This window comes from Amborella trichopoda, chromosome 8 (assembly GCF_054954075.1).
Source record: "Amborella trichopoda isolate Santa Cruz 75 chromosome 8, AtrichopodaSantaCruz75HAP2 v2.0, whole genome shotgun sequence".
Lineage (NCBI taxonomy): Eukaryota > Viridiplantae > Streptophyta > Magnoliopsida > Amborellales > Amborellaceae > Amborella > Amborella trichopoda.
In genome coordinates, this window is record NC_142343.1 from 27,896,775 (window position 1) to 27,924,588 (window position 27,814).

General features: G+C 35.8%; 1 protein-coding gene across 7 annotated transcripts in view; it reads left to right on the forward strand.

The window, feature by feature from the left end:
- The window catches only part of VHA-A1 (vacuolar proton ATPase A1), a 55,360-nt gene extending 38,194 nt beyond the window's left edge, over positions 1 to 17,166 (forward strand). For 3 of the 7 annotated variants that reach the window (XM_020666510.2, XM_006843186.4, XM_088874646.1), the window contains 11 exons: positions 1,748 to 1,855; positions 2,051 to 2,158; positions 2,535 to 2,683; positions 8,302 to 8,455; positions 9,770 to 9,930; positions 10,461 to 10,667; positions 10,762 to 10,945; positions 11,050 to 11,133; positions 15,631 to 15,830; positions 15,914 to 15,973; positions 16,608 to 17,166. In XM_020666510.2, coding sequence (XP_020522169.1) covers positions 1,748 to 1,855; positions 2,051 to 2,158; positions 2,535 to 2,683; positions 8,302 to 8,455; positions 9,770 to 9,930; positions 10,461 to 10,667; positions 10,762 to 10,945; positions 11,050 to 11,133; positions 15,631 to 15,830; positions 15,914 to 15,973; positions 16,608 to 16,812 — 1,620 coding nt within the window. In that variant the 3' untranslated portion in view covers positions 16,813 to 17,166. Of the gene's footprint in view, positions 1 to 1,747; positions 1,856 to 2,050; positions 2,159 to 2,534; positions 2,684 to 8,301; positions 8,456 to 9,769; positions 9,931 to 10,460; positions 10,668 to 10,761; positions 10,946 to 11,049; positions 11,134 to 11,324; positions 11,618 to 12,378; positions 12,484 to 15,518; positions 15,831 to 15,913; positions 15,974 to 16,607 lie in introns of those variants that run through there. The other 4 variants (XR_016061406.1, XR_016061407.1, XM_088874644.1 and 1 more) reach the window with 4 other exon arrangements.
- The last annotated feature ends 10,648 nt before the right edge of the window (positions 17,167 to 27,814 follow it).

The following is a 27,814-nucleotide window of genomic DNA, read 5'->3' on the forward strand; positions in this document are numbered from 1 at the left end:
TCTTGGCTTGTGCCTCTCTCAAAAGGGTGCAATGGAGATGCTGCTTTTAATAGCTGCTCATAACATAGTTCGAAAATTTGGCTGCCCAGCTGCCTAGGCCGCTGCTAAAGCCAAAACGCCTAGGCGGGCCTGAGGTGGGGTTCTAGGCGCTGTGCGTCTAGGTGCCTGAGGTGGGGTTCTAGGCGCTGTGCGTCTAGGTGCCTGCCAAGGCGGTGCCTCAACGCAGGGTGCCCGAGGAGGAAAAAGGCCCTCGCTAGGGGTAGTTTGGGGTTTTTCTTTTTCCTAAAAGGGTGTGAAAGCATTTTGGGGAGCCTTTTAGCCCTCAAAACCCTTTGTGTATTTTAGAGAGAGAAACTCTAAAAAAACCTTAGATTTTGAGATTTTTCTCAAGATTGAAAAAATTTCAACATTTTTGATTCTTATGAAATGAAAAGAAATACTTCTTGCTACTTTTGGAGCTTGGAGTGGTTGCATATGAGGACTTCTGGTGGCAAAAGATCACTAGGCCGATATCCGTTTCACTTTGAAAAGGTTAGTGCATTACAATATTTGAATTAGGGTTTGGTATTTTTTATATAATGTGTTATGATTTGATATTCTATTACTTCTTTTTTTTTTTCTTTTGTGATATAATTAAATGTTTGTGGTTGGAAACTTGAAACATTTTGTGAACATTTCCCAGTTTGGACCTATATCAAATATTTCCAGGTTTGGCCGATCCTTGCTCCTAGGCGCCCACCTAGGAGGGCCCCTGGCCACCTAGGCAGCTTGTTCCCCAAACTGCCTAGGCTGGTGCATTCGAATTTTTGAGCATTTTCCATTACCCATTGCATAAATTATTGTGCAAACTTTGGTAGTTACAGCCTACATAAAAGGGCAGTAATTTAATGGTGTAAATATGTTGTGCACAATGTCTTCGAGAGCCCAGTATTCACTTTGACTTTGTCTTTTTTGATGTTTCTTTCTTTGTTAGTCTTCCTTAAGGCAATGTTAGCACACTTGTTCCTTTGATGTTGGTTCCTTTTACCTGCCAAGAAGTTATTCATTCTTATGGTTGGAAGAGTTTTATTTTTATGGTTCCAAACAAGCGATGAAGTCTGTTCCTAAAGGAGCTTTCCACTGACCCTTAATGTTAAACTAAACTGTCCTATTTTAAGAACATTGTAAGTCAATTTAAAACAAAAGAACCTTGTGCCCTTCTAAAAAACTTGGGCGTTGTCTCATCTTCTGTACCACTTATTGTGATGACCAGGGCTCTTTCATGATGGCTCCAATTTCATTCTTGATGCCAAATCAAGCATAATGAGCTCACGTGCCACACTGTTTCTTCTTATCATTTGCTTATGTGCCCACATCACAATCGTTTGCTTCTTCATTTAAGTGATGACTACTGTGCCATGACCCCTAAATGGATTTATTCTCTACTGAGTTAGAAGGGGGACTGGACAGCATCTCTTATCATTGCTATATCATGGTAAATATATATTGGAATGTCACCTGCAAGATGTATTTTGGTCCTTTTTATTCATGATTTTGTTGGTGAGGCATTTATGTGCAACATGTTGTTCCTTATGTTATAAGTTCGTAAGATTTGGTCAAGCATTTTCTGTGGCTGCAATCTGCATTAATTTCCTTTCACTTTTCAATGTGGGATGTTGTCTTTTGTTGCTTCAAGCTACTTAGACATTTATGCTTTTCTAAAGAAACATTTATTTAGTTGTTTACCCAAATTGATTTCTTATTGTAGGTTTTGTCACGACTTTCAGAATTTGAAGCTACGCTTGATGCTGGGATCCGTCACAGGAACAAGGCTCTCACATCCATTGGTTATCACTTAAAAGAATGGACGTTATTGGTAAGTACCAATTAAATTGCAGTTTTTTTTTTTTTTGATAAGAGTTAACATTTACAATTGAGACAAGCTTGACTAGTCTTGACCTTAAACAGGCTCTCAATTGTAAATGGGTGCTTTTCATACAATTTTACATGAATAGAATTTGCATATCCATGTGGAAATCAACATGACTAGCTATCATTTCATTGTTTCCAGGTGAAAAAAGAGAAAGCAGTGTATGATACATTAAACATGCTAAATTTTGATGTTACTAAGAAGTGTCTTGTTGGAGAGGGCTGGTGCCCTCTATTTGCAAAAGCTCAGGTCATATTCTTTATTAAGTAACATTTACTGCTGATGCTTTTTACATTCCAATGTTTAAAAAGTAAGGGCTTGGACTGGCTAGTGTCTGGCTCAAGTCAGCCACCTACTCGGCCGAGCGGGAGCTCCAACTCGGCCGAATCTCATGGCCATAAACACCGAGGACTGATGACTCAGTCAGACTTGTCTGAGCTTTTGTCATTTTCATTCGGACCCTGCAGTCCTAGTGAGTGGGACGAGTCCGAGCCTCAGTCACTGGTGTTTTAAACACTGCTTTGTTCCATGTTCTGCACAGATATGAAATATGTCAAGAAATATAGGCCTCGTCTTTTCATATGGATGGTGAAATGAAATCTAAAGTAATGTCATTGTATAACAGATTCAAGAAGTACTGCAACGTGCGACTATGGATAGCAATTCACAAGTGGGGACAATATTCCAAGTGATGGATGCAGAGGAATCACCTCCCACATATTTCAGAACTAATCGTTTCACACATGCGTTTCAAGAAATTGTTGATGCCTATGGGTCAGTACATTAACCATGTCATAAGCCTTTTTGTTTCCAATCTTTCCTTGAGCACATTATGTTTAGTATAGATATTCGTACCATGTCCTAAAGATTGTATCTACAATAGGAGTTTCTTGTTGTGCACAAATGGGTTGTGCCTAGTTTACCTTTGGGGCACATTAATGTAATGAGATGCATCACTTAGAAACAATGTTAAAGAAAAAGGACTTGGATCAGGACTGCTAGGGTCCCCAGCCTGAGTCAGGTCTGTCCGACTGGTCTGAGTCTGTCAGAGACTCAGCCAAGTCCTTAACTAGAAATTGATAAAATGTTGGGAATCAACCAGGCCTGGTCTGTTCCCATTTTTGGTTCTTCACTCGGCATCTTGCCAAGTCTGAGTCAGAGTTAAAAAATTTCAAAAAATATATAAAATGTGATTATAAAAATTTCAAAGTATTTCAGGAATAACATGTTATGTGATAGTGGATAGTTTAACTTATTATTTGTGTCTAATATATAAACTCTGTGTGCTGATAGAATAACAAATGCCTTTTCTATTTCTATTCTCTAACATAATTAGCATGGAGAATAAAAGATCTAATCCATTCATTAAATTTAAAAAAAGAAAAAGGAAATACATAAATATGCCAAGCACTCAAGCAAGAAAGTAAGCATAGTATTATACTACTAAAAGAAATTTGGAAGTAATAATTTTTTGCCAAATAGTAAGCATCTGGAAAGCACAAGCAAAAACCAAAAACCTCTAAACCAAAACACGACATGGACAACAAAATGATAACTAGTCTCAGTCAAGGGGACCGTTGATGTAACTTGTACATGCATTGTATACCATCAATGCTATACAGTCAATCTTTTCAAAAGAGAAAAAGCTGTTAAATGCAGCGGCATTGAAGCAGCAGGCCCTTGGCTAGTATTCTGCTCCTGTATCTCCCATTATGAGCGCAAAATCAACTTGAGAAGTTGCTGGTAAAATGTATGTGGAAGATAAACTGAAATAAAGGGAATAATGATTTTGATATTTTGGTTTAATCCTCTTAGAACCAAAAAGTTTGGTTCTAAGATATTTTGAGGGGATTATACTCCCTCACAAGCCTTTTTACTCCCTCGCTTTAGGGAAAGGACCATTTTACCCCTCCTGGGCTATTTTCTGTCCACTTGTAGGTCCAAATTATGCTGCCACATGGGCGTGACTTGATGCAGCCACCTATGTGGCAGGGATTGCCCTGGAGGGTGCCTCATGTTTGCTGCCTTTGCGGGCTAAAGCACTGCGCTTAAGGGCCTTTCTACATAGATTGGGCTGCATAATGCAGCTTATGGTCACATTTGTTAACTGTGGAGTGGATCCCCCTTCTCAGCTTGCAATACTTCCAAGTGTTAACGTTGTTACTGATGTGCTGTTGAGGACATGCAGAGTGCTACATTTCCTAATGTTTCTTAGTTAAAGAGTATTGGACGACTATCGCCCCAACAAATAAGCATGGAATGTTGAGTAGCAGTATTTCATAATGAGAAGATGATGCCATGCTTTTTTTTTATTAACTTAATGTACCACGTAGCTTTTTGAAAGTTATAGCATATTAGCTACAGGCTGAAGTTGTTTTAGAATGAAGGGACTTTGATGTGCTTTATATTCTCATGGATGACTAACTTAGAGGCCATCTTTATCACAAGTGTTGATGGCAATTTTAGTTGGAAGTAATGTTGTTGGCTTCATTTTTGGATTCCAGTTTGGTTTGTTTCAGGAATACAAGTGTGTGTTTGCTGACTATTCCGTGGAAGGTTGAGGGCTTCCTTTTCTTATTTTCTAAAAAGAAAATTGAGGAAAGGCAGATTTTGCAAAACATTCAAGAGGGCCAAAAGAAAAACTTTTGTATTCTGTTCAGTATTCACAACATATATATGTATAGAACATGAGGGTAACTTGCATAGTAAGATATGGTACATAACTTACATAGCAAGATAGGTACAAAGTGTAACACACCTCCTTACCTTCTGTGATATATAATAGACGTACTGTGGACATGATACACTATATTTACTATATATGATATGATAAACTATAAATGATACGAGATCTTCAACAATCTCTATAGATTCGAGAGTTCTTTGCCCCTTGAAGGTCGTGTAGAATGTTCATGCTAGTAGTAGGGTTAATAACGTTATGGTGTTGTGGATGTGTTAACCCCCACATTTGCTTTATACTCAATTGTCTATGTGCATGAAAATTTGCAGTTCCTGGTCTGATGGATTTGGAAGGAAGCCAGGCCTTAAATCTCTGCTTCCTTTGGCTTTTTTTTTGGGTAATTTAGTGGGGAAGACAGGACCCTACCCGTTTTTTCAATAGATTGGAGAGTTACATTTTGAAGCTGTTAATTGGGGGCATAGTTTCAAAAAGCGGACCGCCCAACGCCTAGGCGCTCCAAAAGGCTTGGGCGCATTGCCCAGGCCTAGACGGTAAAACTGGGCGGTCCGTCCCTGGGCGGCTGCCTGGGCGGTACGGAACCCACCTAGCGCTCAGCCCTGGGCGGCCGCCCAGGGCCTACGCGCCGCCCAGAGGCAGAAAAAATGATATATTTTTTTTATTTTGTAATTTTGAAAGATTTAAAGGTTAAGAATGATGGCTTTTAGGTTCATTTGAACCCTAAACCCATAAGAAGCCCCTTTAGACTAAAAACAACTTCCAAGAAGCTACATTTCATTGGATCGATCATCGAATCATCGAAGTGTTTCTCAAAGTTTGGAGTTCAAGCAACCAAAGTAAGTGCATTTTTTAGATTGCTTGCTTTATTTTGATATGTCTTCTTCAGGAGTTAGTCGGAGTGGAGATCCAGGTTGAAAATATGGATACAACCCGAATCCAAATGACAAAAATTGCGTTAGATGCAATTTTTGTGAAAAAGATACAAAATGAGGCATAAACCAATGTAAGAAACATCTTGCCGATATTAAAAGGGATGTTGCTCCTTGTAAAAATGTTCCTGAAGCAGTCAGAGAGGAGATTAAGCAATTTTTAAGTTATGTAAAACAAAAACAAGAACAAAATCCTTGTTATAGATCTATTTCTGCTACTCCTAGAAAAAGTGATCTGGGTTGGAAGTATGGATATAATCCAAAACCAAATGATAAAAATTGTATAATGTGTAATTTTTGTGAAAAAGATGCCAATGGGGGTATTAGCCGATTAAAAAAACACCTTGCTGGTGTTAGAGGTAATGTTGCTTCTTGTACAAAGGTTCTTGAAGTAGTTCGAGATGCGATTAGGCATCTTTTGAATTTTGAAAAACCAAAAAAGGATGAAAATAAGCCTTGTTCTATAGAAGTATCTTCTCCAGCTTCTAGTCGCTGGAGTGGTGATCCGGGTTGGAAGTATGGTTATATCCCGAATCCAAGTGATAAAAATCGTATTAAATGTAATTATTGTGGAGATGATACTGATGGGGGCAGTTACCGGTTTAAAAAGCACTTTGCCAGTATTACGGGGGATGTTACCCCGTGTAAAATGTTCCTGAGGCTACCAAGGAGGAAATTATAAAATATTTGAGTTCAGAGAAGCTAAAAAAGAAGGATACAACAACCAAGACTCTTTGGGCCTCATCTGCACAGACTACACATACTAGTAAGAGGAAGGTAGAAGAAGAGGAAGAGGAAGAGGCAGATTCAAAAGAAATAGAGGAGGATGAACGTTATATTGAAGAGGGAGATGACTCTGATGATGATGGCCTTGACTCTGATGCATATGATGAGGCTTGCGCTATTGATATTCCTTTTGGTGATCATGATGATGATGATTGAAGACTCTTGCCTCTTGGTGCTGAGTGTTGAGTGTTGAGTCTGTTGACTGTTGTGTAACTTGTGTTGAGTCATGAGTGTTGACTTTGTTAGACTATATATTTTTTAAATTTCTGTATATTTCTGTTGTGTTAGGTGTTGACTTTTATATCATTTGTATGGTTTTACAGTTTACTGTTTAACAATATGGATTATCAAAATTCTCTTCTCGACTTCTTTTTTTTTTTTTTTTTCAAGTTGGACAGAGAAAGTATGTAGAGGATAATAATTTCCATTAATCAAAGCAAGGGATCATCTCATACATACATGATCGATTGGGGTGTAAAACGTACACAAATACCCCTGTACAAATAACGTGATGTAATATTCTTAAACAAACTGGCTAAAGCCAAATATATTTGATTATGTGTATCTCAATACCGCCTTTAGTAAGGAAGTTGGCTATCTAACCATATGGGGAACACAAAAAACCATGAGCAAGAATCTTTTGCATGGAATGAAATTGGCTGCGATGTGCTTGGTCCAATAATTAAAGATAGGCTTGGTGGCTATCCTTACTCTTGTTATCCTCATGCACAGGAGTATGGGAGACAACTTAATTAAACAGGAGAGAAGACTTGTCGTCGTACCTGACTGACTTCCTCTCATGCTCGCTACCCCGCGATGACCACACCCTGGATGACTATTCGTTATTGGCCTTTCCTGCAACCTACCAAGAGGGGAGAAACTCCTAGCCAGCAGTACCATGGTGAACAAATGCTCTTCCTTCCATTCCTTGCCCCGCCTGACTGATGAAATTCTATATCCACCTTTTTATCCCTGCCATAAGTCTTTGACCCGTTCTAGCAACCTCTGAGGGAGTTGAATCATGCATGGTCATGGAATCTTGTTGGAAGCAGACGACATCGCAAGACTTGGCTTCAAACTGGATTTGGAAAAACCCCTTGCTTCTTACAGCTCTAAGAAACACGAGAATCTTCAAGGAGAACCCAATAATCTGTAATAGATTGTTGAGTTTCCTGGCAACCAGCCCAATCAGAGTCATCAAAGGCAAGATGCTAAAGATGAGATCTAGTAGACAAAAGGAGTTTCAACCAAGGTTAAATCTGATATATGGTGATTTGTACAAGAATGGCTGTCGTTGGATGTGCTTGTAAGTGCCTGATGGTTTGGAAGAAAGTTTCACCAATTTGGTTCTGGACGGCCCCCAAGTTTGAAAGAAGTCTGTTCATTTTTGTCTTCAATAGTACACTTGTCATCCTTAAACTTTACTGAATGGTTGTTTTTGTCATGAACTAATGCTTTGATCTTGTAGTATTTGGAGTCAAATGGATACATTGGATTGGAATTCTATTTGTGGATGCATGATGTGGTGTATTTCTGTTAGTTCGCTACAGAGTTAGGACATTTGGTGCATGGGTAAGGTGTTTTTGATAAATGGAAATTCCTGATAATACTCAAAGGGAGTTTGAAGGAAAACAAGATCAGTGACCTGTAATTTAGCAAAACTTGCTTAATCATTTCTTCTACTTAAAGTCTTGATTGACCACTAGTTTAGTTATACTTATTGAGGGGCTTATATCTAAAGTAAACAACAAATGATAATAGATATGTGAGAAGGTATGCAATGTAACAATTTTATTGAATGCACTTCCATTGCTATCATTCTTAGAATTCTTTAAAGCTTTTTAACATTAAATACTTTGTGTCAGCTTCTGAATATATGACTTTCTACTCGAGTTAAATGAAGAATTTTTTTTTAAAATTTATTTATTTTTTATTTTATAAATGTTCCATATGTAACTGCTGTTAATTGTTTTTGGCAGTGTTGCTCGGTACCAAGAAGCAAATCCTGGAGTGTACACAGTCATCACATTTCCTTTTCTTTTTGCTGTAATGTTTGGTGATTGGGGTCATGGAATCTGCCTGCTGTTGGGATCATTGATCCTGATAATCCGAGAGAAAAGGCTTGGCTCTCAGGTATGAAAATGGGATGAACTTTCATATATTTGATGCAAAGTCACTTATTGTAATGGAGAAAAATTTTCTAATCTTGTGAGACCCAAACTTCTATTGCATGAATACAGGATTTTACATGTTTGCAAATTGCCGAAAGGAAAGTGATGTTCTCTGTTTGTCGGACAGTTGTATTTCTTTAAGAAAGACTTTTTTGGAAATATTGAGCATGGCATATGCACTATATTTGCAAAGTTATTGTGATGAAATGATTATCCAATTTTCTTCTTGGTTGAATCTTTTTTTTTTATCTCTAAAGCAAATCAAAATTTGGAAAGATCTGAATTAAATAGAAGCAAAAGTTCCTTCTACCCATTTAAATGAATCGAAAACTCATTTTGCTGTTCGACTAGGCTGCCTCGGTGTCAAGTGAAACTTGTCTTAAAGAGTTCCTAGAACAAACTAGATAACAAGTTTGGAAGTTGTCTAAGCTAATTTTATTTAATAATATCAATTTTGGATTGTTATCATTCATGGAAGTTGGATGATATGCAAAATTCCCTTTTTCGCATAATGTTTTCCCTATTTATGGAATAGTTTCATGATAGTGCATCATGAATAAGAGAGATTAAATGTGAGTTCATGAAAAATGTTGAATGGTCTGATATGTCTAAAAATTGTATGCTTGGAATCTCATGTGGCTAAAGTGAGGGCAAAGTTCTAGTATTGAAATTCGACATCAAAGTAGTGATCAATGGGATTTCTTCTTCTCCACCCATGTTAAACAAGAATCTCTCAACAGAAACATACAGTGACCACTCATTGAGCCACAAATATGAATATCGATCACTGATTGTTTACCTGTAAAATTTGAATGTCATTTTCACTTTTATAGCAGGCTAAAATGTGCTCTTGCTTTCACGGACTGCTTGGGATGATAAACAAAAGTTGATTTCTGGGCATGCTTGCCCTTGTGGACTGGGCTTGCCCTTTTAAGCTAATGCAATTAACTGTGCTTATGGATGCTCCACATGGAATTCTTGACCATATTTTCAAGTCTATATAAATAAAATGCTAATTCTTTTTATTTTCTATTTATGTGCATGCTTTTGGACTTTCAAGGATATGGGTTCTTATAAGTGCAGTAAATTTTATGGCTATGAATATTAGAATTATGATTCCCCTAGTTGTCAAACAGTTCACTGCAAGCCGTTCTTCTAATTGTAGTAGCTTCCGTACAGGAGATTAAGGGAAAAACAGTTTGATATGGATTCCTCGTTTTTAGCATGGATGTACAAAAATTTGACTGCACAAGATAATTGACTTTCTTTCTTCCAGAAACTTGGCAACTTTATGGAAATGGCATTTGGAGGGCGATATGTAATCCTATTGATGGCACTGTTTTCAATCTACTGTGGACTGATTTACAATGAGTTTTTCTCTGTACCTTTCCATATATTCGGGCATTCCGCATATAGATGCCGGGACTTGACATGCAGGTATATGAACTTTTTGCTGATTTCTTTACGCTGAAAATTTGGAGAGGACTGAGTTTGTTATCAATTTTCATGATCACCATGACAAATGCAGATGCACGTTGCTATGAGCATAATAAATCTGAGGAAATATTTTGAGATTTATTTTCTTTTTCTTTTGAAGATTGAATGATCCTGACCTCATTGTTGAGAACGAACATGACCTCATTGTTGAGTGCAATCTCTTATTGTTTTGTTGGTATTGTTGGATCCACCTAAGTGTTTATATCACCATAAACAAAATAATGTGCAATATGTGATTGTTCAAAGACCATGCACTATCTCACTGAAATTGGAATTAAAGGATGAGTGACATGCATTTCTTTCTGTTTTCATGATTAAGTAATTCCATATGTTTAAGGATGAGTGACATGCATTTTTTTTTATCAAAAAAAAAAAAGGTACCTATTTCCATATGTTTTTATTATGTTCTGTTTCACGGGGTCTATATACCTATTTGGTACTTCTCATTTAACATAATATATTTTTGTCAGTGATGCCTCTAGAATGGGTCTAATCAAATATAGGGGTCCATACCCGTTTGGTGTGGATCCTAGCTGGCGTGGAAGTCGTTCTGAGCTGCCGTTTCTTAATTCCCTGAAAATGAAGATGTCAATTCTGCTTGGGGTGGTACAGATGAATCTTGGAATAATTCTTAGTTATTTCAATGGAAAGTTTTTTGGTAGCTCTATAGATATACGGTGAGTGTAACTTTGCTGGTCAATCTCTGCATATTATTCTTCCAAATCACCACCTAAAACATGTGTGAAATACTTATTACATCCACTTATGTAGGTATCAATTCGTCCCTCAGATGATATTTCTGAACAGCCTCTTTGGTTACCTAGCGCTCCTTATTATAATTAAGTGGTGTACGGGTTCTCAAGCTGACCTATATCATGTGATGATCTACATGTTCTTGAGTCCCATGGATGATCTTGGTGAAAACCAGTTGTTCTGGGGCCAGAGACCACTACAGGTTGAATGCGTACTAGATTATTTTTTCAACAGCAGGAGGATCTTCTAGTTATGTTTCTTATATTTTATATCCTGTAAAAATTTATACTAGATACCCCCTTGCAGATATTGTTGCTGCTCATGGCAATTGTTGCAGTTCCATGGATGCTCTTCCCAAAACCATTAATTTTAAGAAAACTTCATACTGAGGTTGGTTATGTTTATCATCACTTATTAATGTTTATGTATTTTTGCTTTGCTTTTCTTCGTTCTTTCTCGAAACTTGCATGCATGGAGTTGTGTAAAACTAGTCGCCAGTGAGTTAATGATTGAAATCCTATTTAGAAGTTTACTCAGCTACCATGATCATTTTTCTTACAAGAAAAGTTTCTTGTATTCAGTGATTTATATTTGCTGGCCCCAGAACTGCGCAGGACCAGTCAGCAAGTTGGGCTCGACTGAATGCGAGTCAGACTGTCAGACTCGGTTGAGTCTTAAAAGAAATTACTAAGAGAACATGGGAACCGGTGAGACTGGACCTGCTTCCAAGGTCCTTCACTCCGGCCTGGCACCCTGCTGGATGTCGGGCCCGAGTTGACTTCAAATTGGAATCAGCAAGTTTTGAAACTTGTGTGGGTATATAAATATGACTGCTTGAGATTTTATCTTGAACATCTCATGTTAAGTTTATAAATTTTGGTTTCATGCTAATGAGGATTCTCTTTTTTTTTTCTTCCTCTTAGAATGTTGGAGTCATTTTACTGTTTCTTCTATTGCTTTCCATAGAGTGCCACTAATAAACTATGAAAACATTGATCCATCAACTATTGCATGTTACAACTTCTTGTCCATGAAAAGTTGTTGCATATCTATTCCTTAGATTCATGTTGAAGATGCCGAGGATTTTCTTACTTGTGCTGCACATGGATGCACATCCATATATAGATAGACTGAAAGATAATGATTTGAAAGCAGTTTTAAAATAATCCTAGAGTTTGGAATTCAAAGTGCCTCTGCCTTCTAATGCAAATAACTTTTACGGTAGTGGCAGCTTGCGTTATCGAGCATACATGATATTGAAAACTTCGTAGGTCTGATTATATTTCTTTGGGTGTAGCCTTATCGAATTGTTGGTTGCATGCCAAAAACAAAGCATCTCTTCTTTTTTGCCCTTTGCATATGATGCCAAATAACTCCGCCCAGAAATTACTTACACTAGAGGGAGGGCATATTTTCCATCCACTATTTTAGGAGCATTTAAGAGTGTTATTGTGAAACTGAATATCCCACCAAAGCAGACAAATTTGATATGGAGACACAATACACATATGGATGACAGACACAGACATGTGATAGTAGATGCATAAATAGATGGATAGATCAGATCTTCTATCCTTTTTTATTATGTGAGAAATATAATATCGTTTACTAATATTTTGGATGCAAAATTGCTAGGACTCCTATTGTATAAGATTTTTGGGCACAACTATGTTTGGTCATTTGCTTGGTGCATCACAAAAACAAATCTTGACATAAGAGACTTCATGCAACATAGAAAAGGTGTGGGACATTTACACTTGTATCACTATTAGCCATTATCTTATTTTTTTTTCTGTGTTCCTGTCTAATAGCGAGTACATCCGAAAACTAAAATAATGGGCACTTGGAAAAGCTTTTATGAAGCTTTATGTGCTTCACTATTTTTGGGGAAGGTTAACATATCCCTTAAATAGCAATTATGCATGGATGTGGCTATGGATACAGCTATAATTTTTTGTGATTTATTAAGAATCCACCAAAGATATGGTGCTCATTTGAAGTACGTGTACCCTAGCTATAAATATAGCATAAGGTGCGGATCTATTTTTTGTTTTCTAAGGGCAATCATTTCTTTATTAGTCTACCATCTCTTAAAGAAGGAACTTTTCATTCTACCAAGACTGTCTTCATGATGTTTCTTACATCTTGGCTTTATTTCTGGGAAAATAGTATGAATCTGAGAAGGGATTATTCAAATCACTGAATCACAATATTGATCTAGGACTAAGGGAGCTTGGCTCTCAGACGAGTGTTAACACATGAGGTGGGCTTGGAAGAAGGGTTTGGGGTAGGTTTTGTAGTTCTAATTTGGTTAAGATTTAGGACATCTGAAGGGTTTAGCTTACTTACAAAGTTCAGAACATTAGGGTTTTGGATGTGTTGAATCTCCTATAAATGGGTAGGAGTAGATGGTAGGAGGATGGGATTACGGCTCAGACAAGGTCTATGGGAGAGGGTTTGGTGTGGTTAAGGTGAAGTTAAGGGTTTGGTTTAAAGGATTAATGAATGTCCAGACCCTCTAAAATGAGGGCTTTGTTCTATATATCTAGAGGTGAAAGGTTTTGTTAGCCCTAAATAACATATTTTATGTGATTCTCAGCCAGTTCACACATATAAGGGTTATTGTGTAGGATTGACATTACATTTAGTCCTTGGGGAGCATAGACCTCCAGAAAACTTTAAAAGTCAAGCTTCACATGCTGAAGCTTTTACTTACGTTTTCCATTTTTGTATTTTACATGCATTAAATCTGTTCGTGCAAGTTTACATTTATCATATCACCTTGGGGTGAACCATATGCCATTTGATATGTATAGTCTAAGATATCTTTGGCTGAAAATGAAGTAGACTTAGTAGTTGGAGAGTTTTGAACAGAGTTTTGTCTGCTTAGCAGAGAACCACAATGTGCATATCGTATATCAATACCTGACCGTAAAAATTCCCAAAAATATCTGACCTTAATGTCTTTGTCATTTTTCTTTTCTCTACAAAATGTCACATATAATATTTTTGAAAGACCAGTGTGTTCTTTTCTTTCAAATTTTATCCCTTGTTTTGATCCACATATTGGATCCTAGGAATCAAGATTCTGAAATCTGCATAATATAAAATGCATCTTACAGTATTTAATAATGGTTAGATCTGTCTTATACTAGGCTTGACTCCTTGTTAACGATAACATAAGCATGGTCCATGTGGTTTACCATCAGAACCAAGCACCAAGCATGCTTCAATGAGCATTAATGTTGAAGATGTGATGGCTATAAAGTTAAATGCATCAAGATTGGTGTTATATGATTAGCCAAAAAAAGAAAAAAAAAAGAACATATATGTGTGAGTGACATGATACAACACATGCACAAATGAAGGAAGTAAAAAGGCACAAGTACCATTGGTTTGACTGGCATTTCAGAATTCTGCCTTGGAGAGCAGGATAATTACCTATATGCTAAGGACAAACCAATTAGCCAGAGAATATTCAAAGGACAGCCTTTAAATATGCAAGTCCTGATTATGGCCAAAATTGAAGTGCCTCAAGATGAGAAGCACTGGGACCTTTGAAATGACTAAACCAGGTCAACAGACTGTAAACATCAGCATGTTGTTGATTATTTTGTTTCATGGTTCCTTTGGTTATAGATTTATACCCTCAGCTGCTACTTTCATTAATTCTTTAATGATTTGAACGTCAGTTATAGTCTATGTTACATGGATTATTCGACAAGGGTCCCGTGCCTGTGTCGGAGACGTATGGACATGCTTACCCGTATGGATTCTTCTGGATTCATAGTTGGATTGGGTGATTTCGGGAATGGGAGGTTATGCAGACTATTACATTGAAGACCCAATGGCGTGGTAGGCGAAAACCATAGGGGTTCAAATTTTGGTGTTGAATCAAAAGCATCTATGATATTGAAATATATATATATATATATATATATATATATATATATATATATATATATATATATATATATATATATATATATATATATAGGAAAACACTACGCAACGCCTATAAGTGAAAATGAATAGTGATTTCGCGTATCCCCATCACCGTCCAAAGTTCATCGTGCGGTCACGATTGTCTGGTAGTATTTCATTTTTCATTTTTTTTCTACAAATTAAAATGATCTGAAATTTAGAATGTGTATTCATAAAAAATAGGGGAATCTTCGAAAAATATAAACAAAATATTTTACATATTGACCAAAATACCCTCGAAAGGTTTCGGGGGTATTTTAGTCAATTTTATTTTCGCGGATAATTTTTTTTATTTTTTATTAGATGCGTCTTAGTAAGATGTACGTACTCTCCAAATTTCAGGTCATTCCAATTTGTAGAAAACAAATGAAAAATAAAACACTACCGGACAATCGTTACCGTACAATGAAGTTTGGATGGTGATGATGGTAGACGAAATCACTATTCATTTTCGCCTATAGGTGTTGGGAAGAATTTTCCATATATACATATATATATTATTGTTACTTTAGAATTGTGGTGTGTCATGTTTGGTACTGACACTTCTTATCTTCTATGATATCATGAGTTGAATAATTTATACTGATACTTCTTATCTTCTATGATATCATAAATGGAACAAGTATGAATTTTTTTGCTAGTCTTTGAAAGTATCTATCATCATAGTTATAGGAATGTATGTATGTATGTACGTATGTATATGCATGTGCATGTGCATGTATAGCCATGTAGCCAAATCGTCCTTTTTGGGGCACAAAGAATCCAATAATCAGTACCGGTGTCCTACACAGACGCGTACCTGTATCTATGCAACATAGGTTCTAGCTCACTAGATCATGGCATTGGAGATGCTGAGCTTTGCTTAAATATATGGTGCTTACCATATTCCTTGCTTTTGGTTAGAGGTTTCAAGGTCGCACATATGGCATTCTAGGTACTTCTGAGTTGGATTTTGACTCAGAACCAGATTCGGCTCGCTCTGTGCGGCAACACGAGGACTTCAATTTCAGTGAGGTATTTGTGCATCAGATGATACATTCCATTGAGTTTGTGCTAGGCTCTGTCTCAAACACTGCATCATATCTTCGGCTCTGGGCTTTGAGGTAAATAACTGGTTACTTTTATCTAATTTTAGTGCATGTCTTCTGTAAACCCTAGGGACTGATATGAGACTTTTTTTCTACAGCTTGGCTCACTCGGAGTTGTCAACGGTTTTCTATGAGAAAGTCTTGGTTCTTTCTTGGGGGTAGGTTCAAAATTTAAACTTCACATTTTTTCTATCTCTTTTAGCTCCTCCTTGTTCGTCATTGGTCATGCTAAACCTACAGTTAACAATATCAGCTTTCTCATGTTAGATGCAAGATGCAGCTTGTTAAGAGTTTGTAGCTCTGGCCTACATCCCTTAGGATTTGTACTTAGTACATTTTTTGAGTAGAATAAAAGGTACTGTTAGAGATACCAAATAAAAAAAAGAAAACAGTGAATATGGTTTTTAGGTATCGTCATGATTCAGATATACATCTCTCTCTCTCTCTCTCTCTCTCTCTCTCTATGCATGTTTTGCCAAATTTTGACAGATGCCACGGTATACTAAGAGTAATGATCCTATGAGACCCTCCTACACCCATGTGTGTAGGACCCCAATGGATCATCATTAAATTTGACATAGATCTCTAGAAAAGTCAAGTCCCACACCCATGTGAAAACGTTTTTAGAGATCTGTGCCAATTTGATGGTGATCTTTTGAGGTCTTACACACATGGGTGTGGGAGGGTCTCATAGGATCATTACTCGTATACTAATCCCTTCAATTAACTTATGCTATCAGAGAAAATTGGACGGTGGAGATCCTGACAAGAACTCTTTTTATTAATTCTCAGGTTTGACAGCATTGTAATTCGCATAATCGGACTTGGGGTATTTGCCTTTGCCACTGCCTTTATATTACTCATGATGGAGTCCCTCAGCGCGTTTCTCCATGCCCTGAGGCTCCATTGGGTTGAGTTTCAAAACAAATTTTACCAAGGGGATGGCCATAAATTCAAGCCATTTTCTTTTGCCGCATTGGCCAATGAAGAAGATTGAGATGTCGTCCCACAGAAGATGATTGAGATGTCATCCCACAGCTAACATGCCATTTTGTTCATCAACTATATCGGCAAGTTCAAATATTTGAAAGCCCCGCACAATTCTTTTGAGCGGTTGATGAGATATATATGTATGCATATACAAAATGAGCTCCTGTGTATTTCTAGGCCATGTAATCACCTTGTAAGAGTAGTAGCAGCAGGGGAATTCAATGTTCACAACTTCCAGAGAAGCATATTTTTACACACCTTGTGTGTGGATTTTGCAATGATGTAGCCATATTGTGGACAGAACTTTGACTTGAAATTTTGGGTTAATACAAAAGTTGGAAAGTGCAGAATGCGTTCAAAATAGTCACATGAGGAAAAGAAAGAAAGGCCCACCTTATTGTATCAAGTTTTACACCCATGACTTTAGAATAAAACAGAAAATTCAATTTTGGCCCTTCTATGAGGCTAGTTCTATCTGAACCATTTAAAAAAAAGGTGCATGCGGACGCAATGCCAACTTTTTTCGGTAGGTATGCCAACTTGGGCATGATTACCAGTTTACGTTCTTCAATTTTTTCGGAAGGACTTTTTTCGCACAAAAATGTGAAAACCGTGCAAGTTTATCTCAGGCACATGTAAAATGCTTATTTTCCAAAGAGATTGAATGGTGTCTAATATTTGGACAGTCAAATCTAAGCATTTTAAACTCAAATTCCGATTTCATTTTTTTTTAAATCGTCATTTGAGTTTTATCCCAACTATTTAAGGTCGGTTGTACGAATCTTGGTATGCTATTCCACACTATCAAGAGTCATATCTTTAGTATAAGTTATCATATTTTTTCTCACAACATCTATTCACGTTGTTTTGGGACTTCTTTTTGTTTTCTTAAAGCCTTCCAGTTAAACTAAATCATCCACATCTTAACTGGTGTTATTCTAGATTGATGGTGCACATGGTCATACTTCTTAAGTTTATTTTTTTTCATCTCATTGCCTATTGGAGCTGCACTTAAGTTCCTTCGCATATGTTTATTCCAAATTACCATCTTTTGTTGTCGTGCCACTCATATATCTCAACATCCTCATCTCAGCTATAGACGTTCTATAGATATGGTATTTTTTGACCACCCAACATTTAGTCCCATAAAACATGGCTGGTCTTACAACTGTCTTATAAAACTTGCTCTTCAGTTTCACAAATATATGACAATCACATAAGACCATAAGTCTTTCTCCATTTCCTCTACCCAACTCTAATTGTATGTATGACATCTTCATATTTCTCTCCATTCTCATGGATTATCGACCATGATATCAAAAATAATCTTTTTTCCGTACTTCTTGTCCACAAATATTAACAATTCCTTGTTTATACTCCTATCATTACTAAACTTGCATTTCATGTATTTTATGTTAGTCTGACTATTTTAAAACCATTAAATTATAGAGCATCATTCTAAAGTTCTACGATTGGGTTGACGTTCTCTCTAGTTTTATCAATCAAAGCTACGTCATTTGCAAATAACATACACCAAGTACCTCATCCTATTGATGCCTAGTAAGCTTGTCCATAACCAAAGCAAAGAGAGATTGGCTCAATGCTAACCCTTGGTGTAGGTCTATTTTCATTGAAAACTCATATGTCTCTCCGCTCGTTATCCTAATACTATTTAATCCTACATTGTATATGTTCCTTACCATGTCAATAATCCTCTAGAGACACTTTTATTTTTCAACACCAACCAAATTAACTCTCTAGATGCCTTATTGTATGCTTTCTCTAAATCAATAAACATCATGTTGAGGTCATTTCTATTCTACCTGAACTTCTCAATCAATTACTTAAATAAGAAAATAACCTCAATGGTTGACCTCCCTGACATAAAATTGAACTGATTTTCTGATGCACTCATTTTATGTCATAGTCGTTACTCAATCACTATCTCCCACCACTTCATAATGTAGCTCATAAGTTTGATCCCTTGTCTTATTGTTTATGTAAATGGGTATCACAATATTTTTCTCTATTTGTCTGGCATTTTATTTGTTTTGAAAATTTTGTTGAACAACTTGGTCAACCATAATATGTCAATCTCTCCATGCATTTCCAAGCCTCTATTGTTATACTATTTTGTTCTGAACTTGTTGCTATCTTCATCTTTCTCAAAGCTTATTTTCACTTCAAATATCTTAATCATACAAAGCGTCAATGACCTTAGACCAAATTTATATCAAAGATTCCTTCAAACCTGTGCTCCCTGAGTGGCATAGATTTTGAGAAAATACTCATCTCATAATTCTAAAGTTGACCAAAAAATTTTAGATTGAGAAAATACCATTGAGTGTGTCTTTTACTCAATTGAATAAGTGTACAATTTGATGGTCCCATGGGAGTATGCTATACGTTCCATGGATGAAATGGATGGTTCCCTAAGATCCCCCCATACCATGAGTCCAGAATGCTGGCATGTTTCATGATAGGAAGAAAAAGCTCAAAAAAGGATTGTTAATTACTTATATCATAGTGAATATTTTTACTTCTTAGATGGTGAGATAATTCAATCTTGTTTAATTCTAAATTAGCTCTTTATAGTCTACACCCAATTTCTAAAAATTAGGATGATTTGACAAAACAAAAAAAACATTCATAATCACAAGCTCATATAGAAGTTTGAGGTGGCACTTGTTCATCTGCAATCTCCTCAATTACCAACTGCATTAGTTCCTAGTTTTACTACTAGTGCATCACGTGATTACAAATATAACAAAAGCAAATGAAGTATCCCATGGGATCTTTTCTTATACATTATAATTCATAGGTTTAAAAATTGTTGGGTGGATCACCCAGTTCATTCCATGATTGGTGGGATGTGATCTGGTTCAAGAGATCCTAAGAAACGCATAATTTCCGCAGTGTATATTATTCGTATATTTTAACTTCTTTGCTATCTGACCTAGTTAAATTGTTGTGCTAGATCATAATTGTTGATCTGATTTATAGTGGGGACTGGGCACCGAGTCCGAGGAAAATTCTAGTTTTTAAAACCATGTTGTAAATAAAGGTTGGGAGTGAATTGCCAATACTAGCTTGATAACTATTAACCATGAAAACGATCTTAAGCTGATTAGTCTCTTGTTACACAAAACCTATTCCCAAATGCTTCGTCTGTTAAACTATGACAAATGTACTCACACAGGGAGGGAGGAAATAACTCGAGGGCTACAACATGTTAAAGCATTTGGGATCACCTATAACAGTAGAGTTTTGAATTCTATCTCACTCAAATTCAGTTATAATGATAAATTATGATCGCTAACCCTTGAAGAGGCATACCACTACAAGTAGAATAAAGGGAAGTTTGTATGGGGGTGACCCAAGGCAAATGTTTTGTTTGGTAAGCATGAATCCTTAAGAATAAGGAAAATAGTTAGGTCTTCTAAGAGAACCCATGTCCATTCTATCCTTGGGAACTAGCTATAATTGGAAACCTCATTTGAAAAATTCCCTTTAGTAAATATTTTGAACTAATTTTACACTGGCAAGTTGGCATCCAAATTGGGATTGTGGATGTTATTGTCAAACATCGTTGACATGTGAAAAGAAGTATGAGCGCGAGCTTAATTGGTTAGCGCTTGACAATTTGCAACACTACGTCCTAAGCTCAATTTCCTACCAAAGGTGAGGGGCCCTCTCCCCACTAACTCACCAAAAAAAGAGTGAAAGGAAGTACATTAACAACTGAAGAATGGAGACCAAATCATATCATTGCCCTTTCATACTCCAAATGTGGTTTGACTAAGAGCGTGGGATATCCCTACGAATGCCTGGAATATTGGGGTGCTTCAAAATATAGATAATTGTTGTGGAAATTTTTTTCTATTTCAGGGGATGATTTAGTTTTTGTTAGATTTAAATTCAAACGATCATAGAATGAGATTATCCCCAAGTAGACGATTCTTAATGTAGGAGTTGAATGCTTTTAGGTTACAATTGCTAGTGATAATGAAAACGTTCTCCAGATTAGCAATGCAAAAGTGGTGAAGCATCTCAAGACTTTGCTGCTATCCCCCTTGGAATGAGGAAAGCTAGATGGTGGTTTTTAGCAAGAATAAAAATAAAAGTTCAAGTAGAGGCATGGGTGAAGAGAGGTTAGAGAGTAGAAAGCTTGAAAATCGTTAGCCAAGGCAACAAAAGGGAGTACAACCACATCACTTTCAAAAATCTCACTCAACATTTGGGGCCCTAATGAAAAAAAAGGAGTCATGGTTCCATATTAGAGAAGACAAGTCCTTCAAATTTTTTTTTAAATGGAAGCCTATGTGAAATTTAAATTCGAAGCCAGATTTGAGCATTTCAAATTCAAATTTAAATGGTGAAGTTTCAATTTCTGTGTTTACAGCTGATCAGGGACAAATCTAATGATAGATATGACTCTGATAACTTAATGAATTAAACAAAAGATGGAGTTCTATTAAATTCTAATCCAAAGATGATTCAATATTGAGAATGGGGTTGGGGTCGTGACATCTTGTGCCCCAGCTAAGGTTTAGGCTTCTATTTTCACCTAACGCATTAAAAAAAAACGACATACAATTTCAAAAAATAGGTAGGGGCTCGTCATCCGCACTGAATTACCCCCTCAAAAAAATATTTCAATATCACAAGGAGATCTAATCTTCTATGCAACATTGGTAATGCTGCAGGTAAATTGCATCGAAATCCAAGGAAAACAAAAAAATAAAACAAAGTAAAATACATAAATACACAAAATATGTGATAAACTAAATAATTTTTTTTTCTTCGTACAAACTGTTTGGCCCTAGCACCCAGAGTAGGAGTCTTGATCATATCAAGATGAATAAATCAATCCTCTTTATTCTTGAAAGAAGGATTTGATATAGAGCAAAGTTTCATATGAATCTAAGGTTTACGTAAGGGTGGCAATGGAACCGGAACCGGAACCAGAACTAGCCCGGGATACCTGAACGAGTCCGAGTATAGGTCCAACATTTGGACCTGGTGGGTCGGGTATGAGTCCAAAACCTGGACCCAAGCACTATTCGGGTCCGGGTTCGGGTTTGGGTTCAGTTGGACACGACCCATACCCAACCTGTACCCATAAACTGTTGGAGATAAAATACTTCAAGCCCTATTTGTTTAGGTGTATTAAGAATTGTATACAATAAGAATTCATAATTATCTTTAGCTATTAACAACAAGCAAGACGACTTGAAAACTAACAGTGGGTTGTGATCTTGTAGCCAATAATTTGGGTATATAATGGTAAAGAAAGTGCCAAAAAAAAAGAAAAAGCTCATAATGAGGATGACAATGAACTTGACTAGACCCGAGACTCGACGGGATAGACCCAGGACTTGACAGGTATGGGTATGGGTCCAACTTTTGGACCCGATGGGTAGGGTCCGGGTCCAAAACTTGGACCCAAATACATTCGGGTCTGGGTCTGGGGCCAGGGCCACCTGGACCCGACCTATACCGGACCCTTTGCCACCCCTAGATTTAAATAATGAAAGCGAAATGATTGGGACTCTATATTTTAATGGTCATGAATTATTTTAAGGCTCCCAAGGTAAATTACGAGTTAAATGATTTTAGGGTATCTAACTTAGATCTCTAATTCAAAACTTCTAACTTCCAAAAATATTGAAGAAAATGTTTATTTATGGGCAAAATTCACTCTAAAATAGGAAGAAGGTTGCAGCCAATCCTTGGCTGACATGTGGCAGCGACGCATCATGCCACACTAAATGTCTCTATCCCAGTGATGCTTACAGTTAATCAAATTCAATTGATGCAGATTTTCTCGAGACCTTGATTTTGATAATATTTTTTTGCTATTTTAATTAGAGACCTTGACGCATCATACCACACTAAATGACGCTATCCCAGCGATGCACCCTGTGATGCTGACAGTTAATCAAATCCAGTTGATGCAGATTTTCTCGAGATCTTGATTTTGATAATATTTTCTTGCTATTTTAATTAAAGATCTCTGATTTCACTATAAACCTTGTTTATTTTGGATAATTTAGTTTCCTAAGCTAAGGATTTTAGGATTTGTTGAATATTCTAGCTTGGGTAATTGCTTAGGATGACTGTGGACTAGTGTGGACTTGTGTACTAAAGTAGTATAGTCTCTATAGGTCAAATGGGTTGAACTAGGCATTGTTTCCTATGTTTTTGGGCTCATGTCCTATGCATCAAGATTCATGGATTTGGGAATAAAATCAATCTCAAACTAGATTTCTATAGTTGCCCCTTTTTGTTGTATATTGTTCTTTAACGAGCAAGTGGGCGGCGAAGAAGTAGATACTTAAGACTAATGAAAACTTGAAAGCTGCAAACCATTGGTTGGGGATGGTCATCCTAGCAGGTCTGACGGCACATTGATTGTTATCCTATCCAGTGTTCACAAAATCGAACCAGAACGGTTAACCGGACATGGGTCTGGAAGCGGTTTAACTAGCCTAACAGGTAAACCAACCGATTCAACCGTTCTAACTGGGCAAGTCTTGTATGATGAAAAATGTGTTGAAAAAAATAAAAAAATACAAAAGAAAAAATCTCTAAAATATAAAAATCATATAAAGAATGATTAAAACAAAACACATTGAAATGAAGTTGAAAATTAGTGAAAAAAAAGGATTTTAAGTAATTGATTTGTGCCTAGGGGTATTTTAATGACCAAAATAATTTTTAATATTTACCATAATGTAAATAATATAAAAATATATTACAAACCAAATTCTTTATTTTTAGGTATTTTTATACATTTTTTTGATTTTTTTTAATATCGACCGATCACCAAAGCCGCCCAATCTAACCAGGTGGTTACCGATTAGATCGCCCCGTTGTTTCAACAGTGATCCTATCTCAGTTTCCTGCCTATTTCTGTATCTAGGGCTTAGCCACTAAGTGTTCTATGGGATGGTTTGCTACAATATATATTGGGATTGCTGCATGGGTTTCATTTTGCCATCAATTCTCAGTTTTAAAGTTGAATGACAATGATGAAAATAATTTTGACTTTCTTCTAAATTGTTTTCTCCATTTGCTTTTGTAAGTTGAGTAGGATTTTTTTTTATAAAATTTCAAGGGATTTTGGTTCTAAAGGTTTGGTTTTTAAAGCTCTTGGAATTCTTTCTTCTCAGAAGCAAGGATTTTTTTGAGGGGGTTGAATGATCACCATTTCAAGGCTTTCTTTCTACTCATTCGTTTTTTAAAATATTTTTAGAAAATTTTAGAGATAGGGAAAAAATTTTAGAAAATAGACACTAGCTCAGGGCATAGTTAACAAGTTTCCTGTGAAAGCACGATTTTTTCCAAAATCTCTTATTATTCCAAAAGATCTTAAAAAATTACATTTTTTTTAGTTGAACCGATATAAATCCATATTTTATCTTTTACCATACAAAATTTTAAAAAAAAGTTCTTCCTTATGACTTTATCTCTTCATTGATTTAATATCTTTGAATTTTGGTTTAGAAATAAGCACATCAAAAGTGGAAGAAAATTAAGAATCTTGATTTAATAAAAATTTCCACTAAAAATTCTCACCCATGTGTTTTCTTAAAAAAAATGCGATTTATTCTCCAAAACAAAATCCATCAAAACAACCATATATCTCAAAATAATAGTTAGAAGTTGAGTAATCCAATGAAAAATCTTCTTTTTCTCTAAACACGGAGCATCGTTATAAAGAGCAAGAGAGAGATTAAGCGACAACCAAAGAATTAGGCAGCTGGGTATTCAAAGTGGGCTTTGAATATTTGGATTTTCTTAAACATTTTGATGATTTCTTTCTACATACACAAGTTTCATTAATTTCACTTTTTGAAATTCTTATACAACATAATAATTTGGATGGATCACTATTTTACATTTTTGGATATTTGTTTTTAGTTAACTACAATCTTATACCAAATGTCTTCTTTTCGTTTATTTCTTCCAATGACATTCCCATATCTTGGGTTCCATTTTTGTTATTTACTAATTTATTTCTTGTGTTTAGTATTGTTACTATAGTTATTGTATTGTTGTACGCTCCCAATAAATCTATGATATATTTTATTGTTGTAACACCAGACTAAGCGTTGTTGCTGCATTTAATTTAGACAAAACTTTGTCTAGTATGACTCAAATGATACTAGGTTAGGACATATAAATCATGGTTCAATGATTTTAATGTATCCATATAATAACCATTACTCATAATCTTAAATTGTGTTATATTTATATATCTGATTTTTTCGCTCTATTTTTTTGAGTTAATTTCAAAACATTTACATTCTCTAACCTAGCTAATTGAGGCGATTCCTATTTTTGATGTGATTTTTTTCCTCAGACTTTTAAGAGAAAAATCGATTTATTACAGATGTTATGGTTCACCAACATATTGTTATTCCCTAACTTGCTAACTATGGTGTCGGGTTATGATTTAAACTAAAATGATTAAAGTTTTTAAAAACCACTACACAAAATTAGGAAATCATCCAAACTAGAATCAATTCCTGCATTTGGAGGTTTTTTAAAATTAATATTAAGAACAAGACAATTAAGAAATTGAAAAATGAGAAATGACAATTAACAATGATAAATTAAGAATGAGAAACTAAGGAATGCCAAAATTAAGAATTAAGAAATTGAGAAATATCAAAATTAAGAATGCAAAAATAAGAAACCAAGAAATAATAAATTATGAATTAAGAATGATAATTTTAAAAGAATTTAAAACTAAGAAATAAAATAGGAATTTTTTTTAAAAGAAGATTTTCTCAAACAATGTGGTTTGCAGTTTCAACTCATATAACCATGGAGCCTATTAAGTAGTTTATTGTTGTGCATTGATGGACATCGGCATGCGATTTGGTGTTGCTGAAGACAAGTGAATGAAATACACCTGACCTTTTATATCACATGGGGCTAGACGTTTTCTTGCTCGAAATGAGGATATACTTTGCAGAGTGTATAGAGGACGAGTTCTGGGTATAGGAAGACAAACCTTTTTCTTAATAAAACCCAAATTAAACTATGTTTATACAATTTCCAACAACATACATAGCTGCAATTCACTCTTACAATTACTCGAAAAATTACAAGGATCACTTGAAATAAGCCCTAAATACAATTTCATCCACGTATATATAACTCATGAATTGACACAAAAACTAAGAATACAAACACTTACATGGACTCAATCTCCATTTTACATAAACCAAATCAAATATGTGCTACTTATCCAATGGCATGGTAAACCAAAATACGTTTACTCATAGGTATGTGGGTTACCTCTGCAGGATTTAATTATACTTAAAGTTATGACCTCTTCCAATATCACAAGATTCAGGGATCGAATTGTTTACAAAGAGACCATTTATCTTTCATGCATGGAGGTCACAATCATTATTGTCCCTCAAGTTTATCTCAGCCATATGTAGAATGCTTGTTTTCCTTTGGACAGTCAAATCTAAGTGTCGTAAACTCAAACTCTGATTTCATTATTTTTTTTTTTTAAATCATCATCATACGAGTCTTATCTTCGGTTGCATGAATCTCGGTATGTTATTCCACTTTATCAAGAGTCATACTCTTAGTCAGATTATAAGTTGTCATATCTCTTTTCACTACTTCCATTCATGTTGTTTTGGGACTTTCCTTTGCTCTCTTAAGGCCTTTCAGTTAAATCAAATCATCCACATCCTAACTGGTCTTGTTCTAGATTGATGTTGCACACACCACCTAAGTTTACTTTTCCTCATCTCATTGCCTATTGGAACTACGCTTAAGTTCTTTCGGATATATTTATTTCGAATTACTATCCTTTGTTGTCGTGCCACTCATATATCTCAACATCCTTATCTCAAATATAGTCGTTCTATAGATATGGTGTTTTTTGACCACCCAACATTCAGTCCCATAAAACATGGTTGTTCTTACAACTGTCCTATAGAACTTCCTCTTTCAGTTTCACAAATATATGACGATCACATAAGACCATAAGTCCATTTCCATTTCGTCCGCCCAACTCTAATTGTATGTATGAAATCTTCCTCTTGCTCTCAATTCTCATGGATTATCGACCATGATATCAAAAATAATATTTTTTATGTACTTCTTATCCATCAATATTAACGATTCCTTGTTTCTACTTTTATCATTACTAAACTTGCATTCCATATATTCTATTTTAATCTGACTATTTTAAAACCTTTAGACTATAGAGCATCCTTCCAAAGTTCTACGTTTGGGTTGACGATCTCTATAGTTTTATCAATCAAAGCTACGTCATTTGCAAATAACATACACTAAGTACCTCATCCTATTGATGCCTAGTAAGCTTGTCCATAACCAAAGCAAAGAGAGATTGGTTCAATGCTAACCCTTGATGTAGGCCTATTTTCATTAAAAACTCATGTCTCTCAACTAGTTGTCCTAATACTATTTAGTCCTACATTGTATATGTTCCCTACCATGTCAATAATCCTCTAGAGACTCTTTTATTTTTCAACACCAACCAAATTAACTCTCTAGATGCCTTATTGTATGCTTTCTCTAAGTCAATAAACATCATGTCGAAGTCGTTTCTATTTTACGTGAACTTCTAAATCAATTGCCTAAATAGGAAAATAACCTCAATAGTTGACCTTGAACTAATTTTTTGATACACTTGTTTTATGTCATAGTCGTTATTCAATCAGTATCTCCCACCACTTCATAGTGTAGCTCATAAGTTTAATCCCTTTATAGTTCATACACTCTATATGTCTCTATTATTTTTGTAAAGGGAAATGTTTCTATACTTACAGCATAGAAGATCTCTGCTTCCCCTACCATACATCGGTTCAATTTTGATCAAGAGAGCCACTCGCCATTTGATCTTGGATACGATGTCTCGAAGTATTTTATTTTTAGTTTTTTTATACAAATTGTATGAATATAAAATTTGGTACGTGCCATATTCTCATTGGGGAGCAACTATAAATAAT